The 15,589-nt window shown below is 45.8% G+C and overlaps 3 protein-coding genes across 3 annotated transcripts; 1 reads left to right on the forward strand and 2 right to left on the reverse strand.

The window, feature by feature from the left end:
- Positions 1–850: 850 nt before the first annotated feature.
- On the reverse strand, positions 851–1,203 carry LOC125516865 (protein NOI4-like). The gene is made up of 2 exons (XM_048682152.1): positions 982–1,203; positions 851–895 (listed from the first exon to the last, which is right to left on the reverse strand). The coding sequence occupies exons 1-2, from the start codon at positions 1,201–1,203 to the stop codon at positions 851–853; spliced, it is 267 nt and encodes an 88-aa protein (XP_048538109.1).
- A 2,832-nt stretch (positions 1,204–4,035) lies between these two features.
- LOC125512469 (early nodulin-like protein 1) lies at positions 4,036–4,980 on the reverse strand. Its single transcript, XM_048677562.1, has 2 exons — positions 4,760–4,980; positions 4,036–4,606 (listed from the first exon to the last, which is right to left on the reverse strand). The coding sequence occupies exons 1-2, from the start codon at positions 4,956–4,958 to the stop codon at positions 4,146–4,148; spliced, it is 660 nt and encodes a 219-aa protein (XP_048533519.1). The 5' UTR covers positions 4,959–4,980; the 3' UTR covers positions 4,036–4,145.
- A 302-nt stretch (positions 4,981–5,282) lies between these two features.
- LOC125514449 (tRNA (guanine(9)-N1)-methyltransferase) lies at positions 5,283–8,650 on the forward strand. Its single transcript, XM_048679787.1, has 3 exons — positions 5,283–5,769; positions 7,192–7,551; positions 8,078–8,650. The coding sequence occupies exons 1-3, from the start codon at positions 5,368–5,370 to the stop codon at positions 8,348–8,350; spliced, it is 1,035 nt and encodes a 344-aa protein (XP_048535744.1). The 5' UTR covers positions 5,283–5,367; the 3' UTR covers positions 8,351–8,650.
- The last annotated feature ends 6,939 nt before the right edge of the window (positions 8,651–15,589 follow it).

The raw sequence follows: 15,589 nt of genomic DNA on the forward strand, positions 1-15,589 counted from the left end.
GTTGATGTTGCGAATGGTTTCTTCAACAAGAGTAGAGGATGGGCGCCCATGGTGAAACGTCTTGACATCGGGGAGTAATTTTGTCTGTAATGTTAGCTGAATTTCTGTCCTCCCTGGAGAGTATGTGGCGATGAGTGGGGGAGAGGAGCCCTGTGTGGTTACCTCTCACCTGGGTATGCATTTCTGATAAGTATGAAGTTTTTTCTTAGTTGCAAGCTTTATTCTTTTGGTTGTCTAGTTGTTGATGCCTGGATGTCATGGTAGGACATCTGAGGGCTGGATGGAATCTGAAGAATACTTGATCTGTTTTATTAGTTTCCTTTCATGCAATGAAATGAAATCGGGGGCATGCCCCTCAATTCAAAAAAAAAACGCTGTGGTATTCTCTACACCCACGCGATTAACAGCTACTAATGCATCATCATTTTTGCATATAGTTTTGCCCTAACGATCATCTGGTAGTTCTGCAGGGCAGGTTCCACATCGAACGGGGCATCTCAGCTTGAAGCTGCCGGTGGCAGGCAGGATGGGGAGTTTACGCACGCACCTGAGGCTGAGAACATCTGAAAGGAAAGCAGATGTATCCGCATGGTATGAGCAAGTTTCTTTCTCTTATGCGAAAGCCATACATCGCGCCTGGCGACAGGGTCACGTGCGACCGTCGCATAATTACATCAACATCGTCTCATCTCATCCCCGAAGTGGCAAGTGTTTGTGTATGTACGATAGTAGTACGTTTGTTTATAAACGAAGCAGCGGCATTGACACTCCCCTCTCCTCCATCCCATCGCATTCGCATTCGCGCGACACTCCGCCCGATCCCCCTCCTCCTCTTCCTCAGTGTCCTGGCTCAGGGCTGCGTGGGGCTCGGCGACACGCAGCAGAACCATTTCTTCTGCAATATCAGATGGAAATGAATGAATGAATCTCTTGAATCTCTTAAGATAGGTGAGGAAGAAGAAGAGGAAGAAGAAAAGGTACCGAGGTGTTGGGCCTGGAGTTGCTGTAGGACTGGTTCATCTTGGAGTCGGGCCTGGCGTCCTTGCCGTCGGCGGACCTGCTGGCCTTGTGCACGTTGACGGGGGCCTTCTTGTCATCCCTGGCCTTGCTGAAGATGACCGTGAACCCGTCGGCGGAGGCCGGGTTGTTCACGTCCCAGGCGCCGAACTTGGGGATTGTGCGGCCAGCCTCCATCTGAGCCATTTTCTTGTTTCAATGCACCATCATCACATTATTTGTTTGCGACATTAAAACAAGATCCATGTAGTATGATCAATCAAGGCAGTGCAAACAAGATGAACCAGAGATCGATGAATCCATAGGCGTAAATTCACGCAGGATCTTGATCAACTCACCGACATGTTTATGCCTTGACGGGGTGGCGCGGTGCCCTTGAGCGGTAGACGCGAGAGAAAATTTTGCCCCCTTGAATGGATATGAAGCGCAAGTGCTTCGGGGCAAAATTTCCCCCGGGATGAGAGGGAAGGCGGTCAAATATAGCAGGAGGAGAAGATTGGGGGGATCGCAACGGCACCCGCCCACTTATACCCGCTAATCTCATGCATGCTCTGCGTGGGACGTTGCCTGGCTAAAATTAAGCACATTTCCCAGCGGATTTTGTTTACTCCCACTACCTTTTTTTTTAACACGGCGGCTCTGGTTTCGGAGGCAGCAAAACGGCCTAGGGAGCCAGAAAAACTGGATTAGGGGGGGCAAGTGCTGTCAAAAGAGGCTGGGAGGGCCAAACTATAGGAAAAAAAGATTTTTGGCAACAAATAGTGGACTATTTTCTTCCTGTTCATAAGTAATATTAGCAGCAATCCTTGAGGGGGCTTGCTGGCACTCCCTATCTCCGTCACTGCTTCTGCCGGGCCCGCCTGGTAGCCGTGTCCTGTTTGCGGCTAGGTGGTGGAGTCACCGGATCACATGTCTTTTTTTTGACATCCCCGGGGTAGTGCGTGGAATAGCGATCAAACATGCACCTTCCGTGCACACCGTGCCTTGTCCTAGGCTCGGGCCAAGAAGTTGGGGCAACGGCAGCGAGGCGTAGGAGATGGTGGACGGATGACGAAGCACTGAGCCTGAGCTGGTGACGACGTGGCGGCTGTGAGGCGTAGGTGGTGGTGGACGGAGGGCGAAACACTGAACCCGAGCCGCTGACAACGCCCGATACAGGTGAAGGCAAGGACGAAATCTGAAGAGGTTGGGTGTGGATCAGCAGCGCCAGAGAGGGGGGATTAGAGGGAAGACCAGGGCGGTAAGGGTAGGGAGAGACACCAGGTGGTGCAGCATCGACACCAGCCATGGGTGGTGGGAGCCAGCGGTTCAGCTGATGCCGACTTGCAGGTCGTTGAGGTGACGCGCAGATATGTCGCTGAAAAGGGAGAACGCCGGTGGCAAGAAACGAAGAAGGTGGCAAGGAGACATGACATCCCACAGACTCACGAGGCGCACGTTACCTCCTCTATTCCACGCATTGAGCACTGAATAGGAGGACTCATATGCGAGTAGCGGAGCGAGATCCAACAGTTCCTTCTAGTTTCATTTTCACGGAGTGCGAGAGAGATGGCACTGGACAAGACATGTCTTTGTGTCAACTAAAGTTTATAGTAGCAAGGGATTTTTACGGAATCATGTACAAAAAAATACTATATAAATTTAGGTGATGAATGTGCTTAAAAAGACCAAATAGCTGAGAATATATTTTTGAGGAATGCTGCAAAGTCGCGTCGCGAGAAAGGCAGGGATACATGGGAGGGATGTAACACCCCGACCAAACCCACTGGTTACTACCCGTTGTGTCCGGGATCTAGACCAGCACTAGTTTTTACTGCACATTTTCATCCTCACTCGTGCGCATCCGGAATCAACTTATCGGTTGACCACCCGTTTTTAAATTGCTCCAAGACAAACACGCTTAATTTTGAATTTTTTTTCGAATGGGCTCCTAAAAAAAGTTGAGTAGTCTATCTTCCTTCGTGCCCGATGAAGAAGACATTGTGTCATTCGGCCAAAAGTTCACATAAATTCAAAATTTTACAAAGTGAGTAGTTTGTTAACTGGTATATATGTTGGCTCTATGTTGGTATGTTGATTGTTAGTTATGTCGTTTCGGGAGGGACATGGCATTTGCTATAGCTTCTGAATGAACAAGTTCATGGCCTTGTTTGGATACTCTAATTTAGTTAGGGATTAGAGTTAGATTCTAACCTTGAACTAACCTTGAACTAACTCTAGCTAGAGAGGTGTTTGGATGGTAGGGTTAGATGGAGCGCGGATACGGCGAGACGTCTTCACGGGCAGTGCGAGAGGCAGGGAGGGAGAGGACAAGAAGCTGTGAGGAAGTGGGGAGGGATCTGCTGCAGGAAGAGTAAGAGAAAAAGATGTTTTTTAATGGTCTCAAAAAGAACTAACCCCAGACTTTATTTTGCAGATTGTTTCGGACGAGATCCCTTCGGGGGATGGTCAAATAAATAGACGTGGTTGAGTTTTAAAAAAAAGAACTAACCCAAATGAGTACATCTTGGGTGGATTAGATTTTTTGAATGGGTTAGATGCATCTAACCCAAACTAACCCTCCTATTTGAATATTTTTAAGTTAGTTGAGTCCAAACTTACAAACTAATTCTAACCCATGGATCCATACGGGGCCCATGTCGATGGCTCATGAAACAAAATAACAACACAAAACATTCTAAGAGCAACTACCACCCCTACAAGATGGTGGCTGAAACATCACGAGAATAGTGGAAATGCTGGAATACTCTGACTTCTTGGAAGCAGTCTGACCACACCGAATTTATGGGTGACTAGCTCGACAGAGACCATTTCGATTGCAAAATGCACCGTGAGAAGACCTCCTACCGATTGCTGCTGGTCGACAGGAAAACGGCGACAGTAAACCAAATCAATAAGGCGAAATTTATTTCCATTTTATTTGACTGGATCGAATGGATTACATGACACCAAGGTCTCGCCTGAGTAATTCACCTAAGACTCGATAACAGATGTTCCTCCCTTTTTTTTTGACTTGAACAGATGTTCCTCCCTACCATTACCTATAGATCTCGAGACTAACATTAATCCCTACACCGATGACACAGACCTAACGATCGATAGCCTACATTAACCTCTTCCAAGTAAGATCACGCCAACGCGATCATGGCGACGACACTGGCGACAAGCCCTGTGACAGTGGAGAGCGCCCGCCTGGACGCGCCACTGGGCTCGGTCGACGGGCTGGGTCCGAAACCGGTCGTCGAGGTGGATCCGCCAGAACTGGACCCGTACGACGGGGACTCCGGGGCCGAGACCGCCTGGTTGGGGCTGGGGCTGGGGCCGGGCGCGTGGCCGCCGACGACGCCGACGGCGGGCGGTTTGGCCGGAGCGGCGGCCAGCGTGGAGTGCCCGACGACGCTGGCGATCATCCGCTGGCCCGCCTCGCAGTGCCCCGGCACGCCGCTGACGAAGAAGAAGAAGCCCGTCCGGTCGAACTTGAACTTGGTGTCGCCGTCCGCGAACCGGGTCAGGGGGGTCACCGTGCTGCACATCTTGTAGTCGTCGTGGTTCACCAGCAGCACCGAGTCCTTGGCCGCGTACTTGAAATCTGCGCGCCGGCCGGCCGCCATGAATCAAGAACGCAAAGTGAGTTACTATTATGTAGGACAGGAGTACCAAATAAATCAAGCAATAAGGCTTTGCGGTAATCAAGAAGAGCGCTATGGGGTTCGATCTGGATGCGACGGTAACTGCTGCTTACCCAGGACGTCGCCGACTTGGAAGCGGTTCTTCTTGGCCCAGTGGTTGTACGTCTCGGTGCCGTTGCCGGCCGGCACCGCCCACCCCCTCTCGTCGCCGACGCTGTACACCACGGGCGCCGGCGACGCCGGCGACACCGAGGCCGCGAGGAGAATGCAGCAGCAAGCAGCAGCAGCAGCGAGGACGATGACGCTGGCCATTGGAGAAGGATCAGAAAGGGCACTAGTGTGTAGTGTAGTGGTGTTGGTGTGAGATCTAGCGATGGTGGCAGTGGCCTTTTATACCGAGGATCCGGAAGCGAGTGGCGCCGGCGAAACGGAGGTCAGTTGCCAACGTGCAGGAGGAGAGAGCGGGGGTCGTTGCTGCACAACGGGAGGAGCCGTTGGGCTGTCCGGTCTCCGCTGCATGGCGATAGGAGGCGTTAGCTTCTGCGACGAGTCGTGGGTTGAATACGTAAACCCCCTTGAGAGGCGTATTTCCTCGAAGTACGTCAAAGAGGGTCGGTTTACGGTAAATATCATGTTTGCGTAGACTCCCCAGATTCTGCGGAGAACCCCAAACCCCTCTCCGAACCCAGGACTACTCCCTCGGCGGCGGCGGCGCGTTGAGATGGCTGACGGCGCGGAGAGCGGGCAGGCCGCGGTCGTGGGGGACGGGAACCCTCCGCAGCTCTCCAAGAGCGCGAAGAAGAAGCTGCTGAAGCAGGAGCGGCAGGCGGCGCGGAAGGCCGAGCGGAAGGCGGGGGAGAAGGAGCGCCGGCGCGCCGACATAGAGCGGCGGAGGCGCGAGTGGGAGGAGTCTCTGACCGCGGCGCCGTCGCAGGAGGCGCGCGAAGCGATGCTGGCGGCGCGCAGGGAGACGCGGCTCGAGCGGGTGGGAAAGCGCGTGGAGGAGCGGGGGGCGCGCGCCGAGAGGCTCCGGCGCGCCGCCGAGGGTGGGCAGAAGGTGGTGCTCGACCTCGAGTTCGCCGACCTCATGCGGCCCAACGAGATTCACAGCCTCACCCAGCAGGTGAATTCCCCTTGTCCTTGTTGCCTTTCTCGCTATGTTTTGTGCTCACACTAAGTAACATTGATGATCAGAGATTTATAGTAAGGTAATTGAAAGGGGATTATGCGATTCTTGATGATTTACACTGGCTCGTATGCACGGGGAGAGTCTCCGGCCTTGTTGCTGTAATTGGCGAACTGGAAGTGCTAGTTGGATTAACATTAGACGCTAATGTTGTAGTTGTTCAATATTCAGATAAGCTCCTTCGTTGTTGTAGTGAAAGCTTGAGTAGTCCCTTTCATTATAATTAATAATTGGCTTAATTGTGAATGCATATGAAATATAATTTGTGACATGGCATATTTTTCAGTTTGCATCTCAAGAACTTACCAGTTTGTGTGCTGTTGCTATCTATCAATTGTTAATCATGGGTGTGATATACCCAATTCTTTCTCGTCTATCTGAAACATTCAGAGCAATGTAAAATGCACTGGTATTAGAGCATCTCCAACAGAAGCCCAAAAAAACGGCGCGCTAAAATAATTTTACAGCGCCATTTTAGTAATTTTAGCGCGCTGTGGCCGATTCAGTCCAGCAGAGGCACAAAAATATAGCGCGCAGCAGTCCAGCAGACGCACTAAAAAATAAAGCGCCACAAATATATCTACAGCAAACAGGTCCCTAAACATTTACAAATAAGTCCATCTGTTCAAAACAAAAACGCAATTGGGTCCCCAATGGTTGGAGCAAGCTAGCTTGCTGACCTTGCAAATCATCTTCCGCCGGCCACCACACGCGAGCTAAGCTTGCTGTGAATCGCAAACGCGAGCTAGCTAGCTTTAGCTTCCCTTCTAAATCGTTGGAGCAAGCTAGAGAAGGGCAACGGCGGCTCCCGGCCGGCACGCGCTCCCGGCCAGCGAACTCGAGGCGGCGAGCTGCAGCCGGCGAGCAGAAGGGCAGCGTCGGCTCCGCCCCGTGCTAGGACGAGCAGAGACGAGCACGCAGAGGAGTGGCGGCGGCCGGCGGCGGCGCGCTGCAGGGAAGGGCTGTAGCGGCGAGCTCGAGGCGGGACGAGCAGAGGAAGCAGAGCAGCTGGTCTTCGCGCTTCAAATTGTCCAGCGCGCTGTACGCCGCGCACCAAATATCCCGCGTGCGATGCAGAAATTCCCAGCGCGCTGGATGGATTTTACAGCGTGCTGGCTTTTGCAGCGTCTGTTGGAGATGCTCCGCGCGCTAAATTGACGTTTTTTCCAGCGCGGGCTACTTTTAGCGCCTCTATTGGAGATGCTCTTAGCATCTGCAAAGCTAATAAAAATGAGAGTACCATTTCTGATACTGCGTACTTAGGTAATATCTAAATGCCTATGTCTACCAAGATACTTTACACCTTCATGAATATTTGTCTGAGTAAACATCTGAACTGTGAACTAATGCAAGTTACAGATTATGTACTGCTATGCAGTGAATGGAAGATCAGCAACCCCGGCTCATCTATGGTTGACAGGTTGCAGCGGAGAAATGGGGACCCAGGTTCAAAGGATACCTGGCTTTGATAAGTGGATCATAGAAAAAGAGGCCAAGTCTTACCTTGAAGCATTTGCAGACTGTAAAGAAAATCTTGTGTATCTTACAGCGGATGCTGAGACTGTCCTTGATGAACTAGACATGTCGAAAATATACATCATTGGTGGTCTAGTGGATCGGAACAGATGGAAAGGCATAACACAGAAAAAGGCAGTTGATCAGGGCATTCAGTCTGCGAAGCTCCCCATTGGAAGTTATTTAAAGATGTCAAGTTCTCAGGTGCGCATATGCATGCTCCTCTATTTTTTTCCTTACAAGTTAGCTTCCGCAGTTAATATTATATATTTTGTTGCCTCTATGGCATCAAATTTGTTATTGTGTTTGCATTTCAAAATATACCTTGGGATCATATTGTTATGATGTCTTCTTTCAAATAATATGGACAGCTTTGGGATCATATCATCATTTCTAACATGTTAGAAGAACCTAGAGAGCATTTTATGAATGGGAAATATACCACACATGTTTTTGCTGATTTTCTAGAGAGTACTGTTTTCACATTTTAATGCAGAAACCGGAGAGCATTTATAATTATGTTGCTGCTTATTTTAAACTACTACTCCCTCCTTTCCATAATTCTTGTCGTGGTTTTAGTTCAAAGTACAAAACAAGTTGTCAACTGTTGTTGATCGTTCTTACAGTCAACCAAGTGTTTGAGAATGTATTAGTCTTGGCTTCGGAGGACTTTGGAGAGCTATACTAAGAATCTAAAATTATTGACTCTCCTTGCATATTGATCATGTAGGTTCTTACAGTCAACCAAGTGTTTGAGATAATGCAAAAGTTTGTGGAAACAAAGGACTGGAAGACGGCATTCTTTCATGTGATCCCACCGAGGAAACGAGGAGAAGCTGGAGCAGCAAATGATGATGATGCACCTGAAGGGGCTGCAAACGGAGATATTGACAAGTGTTTAGAAGAGGAGGTTGATGATGATGAGGATGATGGTGATGGGGATGAAGAAGCCGATGTTGCTAACAAAAGACATTGTGTTAGAAGTGAAAATGGAAAATCTTAGAATCACTCTTTTGGTGCAGTGGTGGAAGTGACTCCTGGATAGGTTATTATCTCCGGGAAGAGCAGAGGGAAAGAGCAACCTACTGTGCCGACGACTGAAATACGAGTCATCTCCAAGTGTATCATTACTATTAACGTTGCTGAACTGCTTTGTTTACCTAGGTTTATTTGTTTGGAGTACTCTGAGGTGTCGTAGTATTTTTGTTTTTGTTATCTGAACTACACCCTGTACTTTTGTACGGCGCGAGGAAGGAACGTGCTATATAACAGCACAGATAAATAGAGTGCTTCTGTTCTCATCTTTGATGGTTTTCTCTTGGAGTTTAGAAAACACATGTATTTTTATAGACAACACAGGCATCTATCTGCTTTAGAAACACATATCACCCAAACTCAAGCGTGCCTACAGACACGCTGCTGCGTTCGTTTGGGTCCACATGGACAGAAACCATGGTTTTGCGTCACACGGACAGGAGACGGACAAGCCGTTTGTCCGTTCGGGTCCACACATCAGCCACCCAACGCGATATCCGGGTCCTTCTAAATGCCACGAGTGTGTTGGGGTGGAGGCATCCGTGACCACTCTGCTCCCCGTCGCCAACAGGCAAAACCCGAGTCCACCGGCGGCGCAATGTTGTGGAAGTGGACCTCGGGCAGCACAACGACGAGGCCGACTCCTCCTCGGGGCGGCGCCGTGCGGCACCCTTCACCGTGACGTTGACGGGGGCTGCGCCGCCCGTGCACGACCGTATGTACGCATGTACGTTCCAGTCGCAACGTGTCAGAGGTACTAGGAGGCGGTCATCCCAATGCCCTAGGCCGGATGTGCAACTGCCCAACGGCTGGCATTTGAGCCCATAAATGGTTTCAGTGCCGGTCGTTCTGGCCTCCAGTCGCGGGTGCGGTGGAGATCCACCGCCATCACGATCTACTGCCCGATGATCTCCGCCACGACTCGACGTTTGCCGAGGACTCCCCCCTCCCTTCCACTAGGATACGTGGTTCGACGACGAGCACGACCAGCGCCGTCGGCCGTGCTTCGTCGCTCATGCGCACGCGTGTGCTCCAACGCCACCGCATGACCCGCCTGTGGTGAAGGAGAAGGAGCCCGAGGACGACCAGGCCCTCAAGGCCTCCGAGCTGGTCGAGCTCACGCACTGGTCTGACCTGCCACTGTCGCTCCACTCATCGGCGGTCGTGGCCACTGCACTGGCGGGGCCATACCCATAATCGCCTCAGTCTTCAATCGACCTCGTCAGCGACGAGAATGAGGACAAGGCGATGAGCATTTGATCTAGGTTTTTAAACTTATGTTTTTAGCTCAATTAATGTAACGAACGGACTTTTGGCGGCAAATTATCTTTTTTATTTTGAAAAAAAAATGTTGGTCCACACATTAGGCCTCGGATGGACTTTTGTTGTCCACATGACCACCCAAATAGACAAAAAAGGACACATTTTATGTCCGTTTGGGTCAGCCCATTGGTGTTGACCTAAGGAAGAGTCTCCCCCACCCCCATGGCATTTTCTGTTTAGCGCTTCAGGTGCCTGTTACTGTGCAATTTGCAAACGGACGCACATCCCCTCCGTGGTGGGTTGGTCGATCTACCATTTTTTCTTCTGTTTTTTACAACACAAAAGAGTGTGAACAAGTGACTCCATGCATCAAGTTTGTTGAAATAACCACCCCGCCACCCTGCCCGCACGGACTACTTACATCTTTTCTGTTTTTTCATTCTTCCTCCTTTGCTTTTTCTTTTTCCCCTTTTCTCTTTTTCTTTTTTCCTCCTCTTTTTTCCTTTTATTTCTTCTCTCTCATTCAATGAAATTTTATTTAAATTCATTTACAAAAAATGATGATTTTGTATTCAAATGTATGAACTTTTTTCCAATATCATGCTCTTTTTTCAAATTGGACAAACATTTTTTTAATTGATGAAATTTTTAAAAATTTGATTAATTACTTTCAAATTCAATGAACTTTTTTTCAAATTCGATGAACATTTCCCAAACCCACGAAGTTTTTTCAATTTTACTTTTTTTTCAAATTCATAAACTATTTTCATATTTGCAATTTGTTTTTCAAATTCTGGAACTGTTTTTGAATTGTGCGCCAGCAGAGCTAAGTGTTTCAAACACACAACAACGTTGAGATTTGGAAAACATTTCTTGAAAATTACAAGCAGTTTTGAAATGCTGCAATTTTTTATATTCCAGTTTTTTTTGGAGAAGTGAACATTTTTGGTAATTCTGATTTTAAAAAGGAACACGAACAAATTTTGCAAATCCCGAACTGTTTTTAAAAACTTGTTTTTTTTTCAAAAATTAGCATTTTCTAAAAAATTAACAAATTACAAAAAGCGCGAACATTCTTTGAAATTTCCGCATATTTTCTGAGATCATGAACAGTTCTCAAACTTTTGACAAAATGAAAACAAGAACATTTTTAAAATTCATAAAAGAATGTTAAAATAGAACATTTTTTGCAATGTAGACATGTTTGCTCTGTATACTTTTTTGGAAATGCGAACAAAATTTCAAACATGGAAAGATTTTTTGAAATTGCGAACAAAATGTTGAATCCGCAAACATTTTTTGGAACATGAATGTTTTTTTTGAAATGGTGAACAAATTTTGAAAACAGGAACATTTTCTTGAAATACCTGCACATATTTTGAAACACGAAAGTCTTTCTGAAATTATGAATAATAAAATGAGAATAAGTTTTAAAATTCTGGAACTTTTTGAAACATGAACATTTTTTGAAAATGTGAACAAAATTTAGAAACAGGGACATATTTTTAAAATTGTGAAGAAATTTTGAAAAGGAGAATTGTTTTTTAAATTCTTGAAGATATTTTCAGGCACAATCAGTTTCTAAAATTGTGAACAAAATTTTAATATGAGAACATTTTAGAAAATTTCGAACAATATTTGAAATCTCCAAACAAAAAGAGATAGGAAAAATAAAAAACCAAAACAAGAACAAAAAACGAAAAAGAAACATAAACAGAAAAAGGAAAAAATAAAAGAAAAAGGTTCAAAATAAGATGCCCAGTTCAGGAACCTTCTAGAATGTTCCCAAAACCGATAGAAAGTGGCTGGTAATTTGTGGAAGGTTTCTAAAACCGAAAACGCTGGAACATGTTAACGGGCTGGCCCAGCTCATCACTTTGATCGCCAGCTTGTGCGAAAGCTCGACAATTTGACGAACATGTTAACGAGCTGGCCCAACTCACCGCTTCGATCGCCAGCCTATGTGAAAGCTTGAGAATTTGACGCCAAATGCGTCAGATAGGATCTTCAGGGACCAACTAACTAAAAAGCGCTCGTTCCCAGTCAGGTCACTTGGCGATGGGCTGGGAGCGCGCCACTGATACGTCTGTTTTGCATCATATTTTTATATTGATATTTTGCATTATGAGACGTTCTTACATATTATGGTACAATATGTATGCCTTTTTTTCCTTAAGCTGAAATTTTGGACCGAAAATGAACAAATCTGAGTGACCTATTTTGCACAACTCCAAAAGTCCTAAAACTTTACCGAGAATTATTTTGGAATATATAAAAATATTAGGAGAAGAAAATACCAGAGGGGACCCACCAGGTGGGCACAAGCCTGGAGGGGGGGGGGGCTATCCCCTAGGTGCGCCCCTAGGGCTTGTGGGTCCCCTGGCAGGCCTCTGGTGCCCATCTTCTGCTATATGATGTCTTTTGACCTGGAAAGAATCAGAAGAAAATTTTTGGGACGAAGCGCCGCCGTCTCAAGGCGAAACCTGGGCAGAAGCAATCTAGGGCTCCGGCAGATCTGTTCTGCCATGGAAACTTCCCTCTCGAAGGGGGAAATCGAAGCCATCGTCATCACCAATGATCCTCTCATTGAGAGAGGGTCAATCTCCATCAATATCTTCGCCAGCACCATCTTCTCTCAAACCCTAGTTCATCTATTGTATCCGATATTTGTCTCAAAACCTCAGATTGGTACACGTGGGTTGCTAGTAGTGTTTATTACTCCTTGTAGTTGATGCTAGTTGGTTTATTCGGTGGAAGATCATATGTTCAGATCCTTAATGATATTTATTACTTCTCTGATTATGAACATGAATATGCTTTGTGAGTAGTTATGTTTGTTCATGAGGACATGGGAGAAATCTTGTTATAAGTAATCATGTGAATTTGGTTTTCGTTTGATATTTTGATGAGATGTATGTTGTCTTTCCTCTAGTGGTGTTATGTAAACGTCGACTACATGATACTTCACCATGATTTGAGCCTAGGAGAAGACATTGAGAAGTACTCCCTCCGTCCGAGTTTATTATACCCCTGGACCAAAACGCATGTACGAAGACACCACAATTAATTCCCCAAAATAAGCACCGCTCCTTCGGTTTTCTTGCGCGATTAACTGCAAACGCAATGCTGCTCCGGCACAGCTTCCTGCATGCAGCCCCATGGTCAAATAATCTAGCCAATCCCTGATACTTGGGAACCCTTTTGACAACCCCACACTCAATTAAGCTGCATGCAGCCCCGTCAGATAAAGAAAGGTATGAAGCGTTTGCAGCACAAATCGATGCAGGGGCCTTTTAAAACCGGACGCGCTTCCTCCGTCCACGAACCTAATAAACCTGAACGGAAGTAGTAATAAGTAGATGATGGGTTGCTAAAGTGATAGAAACTTAAACCTTAATTTATGCGTTGCTTCGTAAGGGGTTGATTTGAATCAACATGTTTCATGCTATGATTAGATTTATCTTAATTCTTCTTTCGTAGTTGTGGATACTGCGAGAGGGGTTAATCATAAGTGAGAGGCTTGTCCAAGTAAGGACAACACCCAAGCACCGGTCCACCCACATATTAAATTATCAAAGTAACGAACGAGAATCATATGAGCATGATGAAAACTAACTTGATAGTAATTCTCATGTGTCCTCGGGAGCGCTTTGCTTTATATAAGAATTTGTCCAGACTTGTCATTTGCTACAAAAAGCATTGTGCCATCTTGCTGCACTTTAGCTACACTTTTACTTGTTACCCGTTACGAATTATCTTATGACAAAACTATTTGTTACCGATAATTTATGTGCTTACAGAGAATACCTTGCTGAAAAACCGCATGTCATTTCCTTCTGCTCCTCATTGGGTTCGACACCCTTACTTATCGAAATGACTACAATAGATCTCCTATACTTGTGGGTCATCACGCTCTCAGCTGCCGCCACGTCTCAGGCTCTGGGTGCTTTCTTCAGATTTATTTTAATTTTTCCGCACGCGATTTTGGTTTTTAGATGGGTTTTTTGGGTTTTTCAGCTTTTCGGTATTTCACCGGTCTTCCTTAGCTTTTAGACCAAAAACATTTTTGAATTTTTTTACACGAAAAAACATATATTTTTTTCCTTTTTGCGAGAGGCATGGTTTTACTTTCGCGAGAGGCATGGTTTTGCTTCCGTGAGAGGCACAATCATGCCTCTCGAAAACGAAAAAACATATTTTATCTTTTTTTCGCGAGAGGCAAGGTTTTCCTTTGAGAGGCACAGTTTTGCCTCTCGGAAAGGAAAAAAACACGTTTTCTCTTCTTTTTTCTGCGAGAGGCACGATTTTGCTTCCGGTGTGGTATTGCTTTCACGAAATGAAAAAAACACATTCTTTTCTTCCGCGAGAGGCACGACCATGCATCTAGTAAACGAAAAAACGCATTTTGTTCTTTCGCGAGAGGCACGATTTTGCTTCCGCGAAAGGCACGGTCGTGCCTCTCGGAAACGGCTTTCGGAAAGAAAAAAAACATGTGATTGGTTTGGTTTTTCGTCCAGCTTTTTGTCTATATTTTGTGAAGAGAAGTTCTTTAAAACCTATCAACACGGGATCTAGTTTTGAAGATCTTGACGTAAGGAATTCAATGGTGAAAATGGTTCAAGATTTGGCCGCACGGTTTAAGAGATAAATCGTTTTGAATAAATGGATCTATATAAAGGGGAAAACTCACAGGTTGTGACAAATGACGCACATGCAGCACGCCACTTGTCGCAGTCTGAGGAGGTGGAAGTGGTCTTTGGAAGGAGATCTCCTCAATTAGTGATTTCCGGATCTCCACCACCCCCCGCCGACCCCCATTGAGTTCTGAAACGAAACCATTTGCAGACTATGGGCCAATCCTATACGTCACCTGCGCCCCCCGGAACGAGGTGCCATGGGCCGACCCAGTTCCTCGTTTTCTCATACGGTTGTTTCATTCGCTATTATTATGTTTTTTCTGATCATTTTTCTATTATTTTTGGGGGTTTTGTTTCTGGTTTTTATTGTTTCTATCTTTTCTATTTTTCTAGGTATGGGTTTTCTTTCAAATTTTTTATTTTCATTTTTGTGTATTATATGAAAAAGTTCATCGTGTATTACAAAAATATTCATCGCATATTAATAAATTGCACATCGTATATTGAAAAAATTCACCATGCATTACAAAAATGTTCATCATATATTAAAAAAGTGCATCATATGTTTAAAAAATGTTCATCATATATTAAAAAATATTCAATGTGTATTTGAAAATTGTTTGAGGGTATTTTTATGAAAATGTACACTATATTTTAAAAATATTCACCGTATATTACAAAAAGTCCACGATGCATTATAAAAATGTTCAACGCATATTACAAAAATGTTTAAAGTGTATTTAAAAATTCTTCAACGTATATTACATAAAGTTAATTGTATTAAAAAAAGAAATTCCAAAATTTGTTCATGTTTTACAAAAAATGATATTTCAAAAAAATCGAAATAAAAACCAACCAAAAATTGGGTTCGCTATAGTAAACGAGATTCTATAGTGTTGGGTCGCCACAGTACCTTCAATCGCAACAGTGTTGGGCCGACCCAATTTTTTGTGCCTGTGCGAACACTTGTCCATTGGACGCCCGCATGCGTCCTATAGGAGCTTCTCCAGACTATGGGTGATTGGGTATGTCTGTTATCCTCCATAACATCAAGCCAGCCCTGGGGGATGCAACTTTAGGCCGTCTGGTTACCTGAGCGTGCGATTGGGTGTGAATATCAGGATACTCAAAGCAACTCAAAGACTGACTGTGAAGGAATGGCCGAATTGACCATTTCCAACGAGCCAGGCCCGAGCAGGCACGCGGATGCACACGTGGAGACTCACATGAGACATCGTGTTGTTTTCCAAAGCGACGCCATAAATCTCCTCACCCCTTACTCTCCCTCCTTCGCGTTGTCACCCTCT

This window comes from Triticum urartu, chromosome 6 (assembly GCF_003073215.2).
Source record: "Triticum urartu cultivar G1812 chromosome 6, Tu2.1, whole genome shotgun sequence".
Lineage (NCBI taxonomy): Eukaryota > Viridiplantae > Streptophyta > Magnoliopsida > Poales > Poaceae > Triticum > Triticum urartu.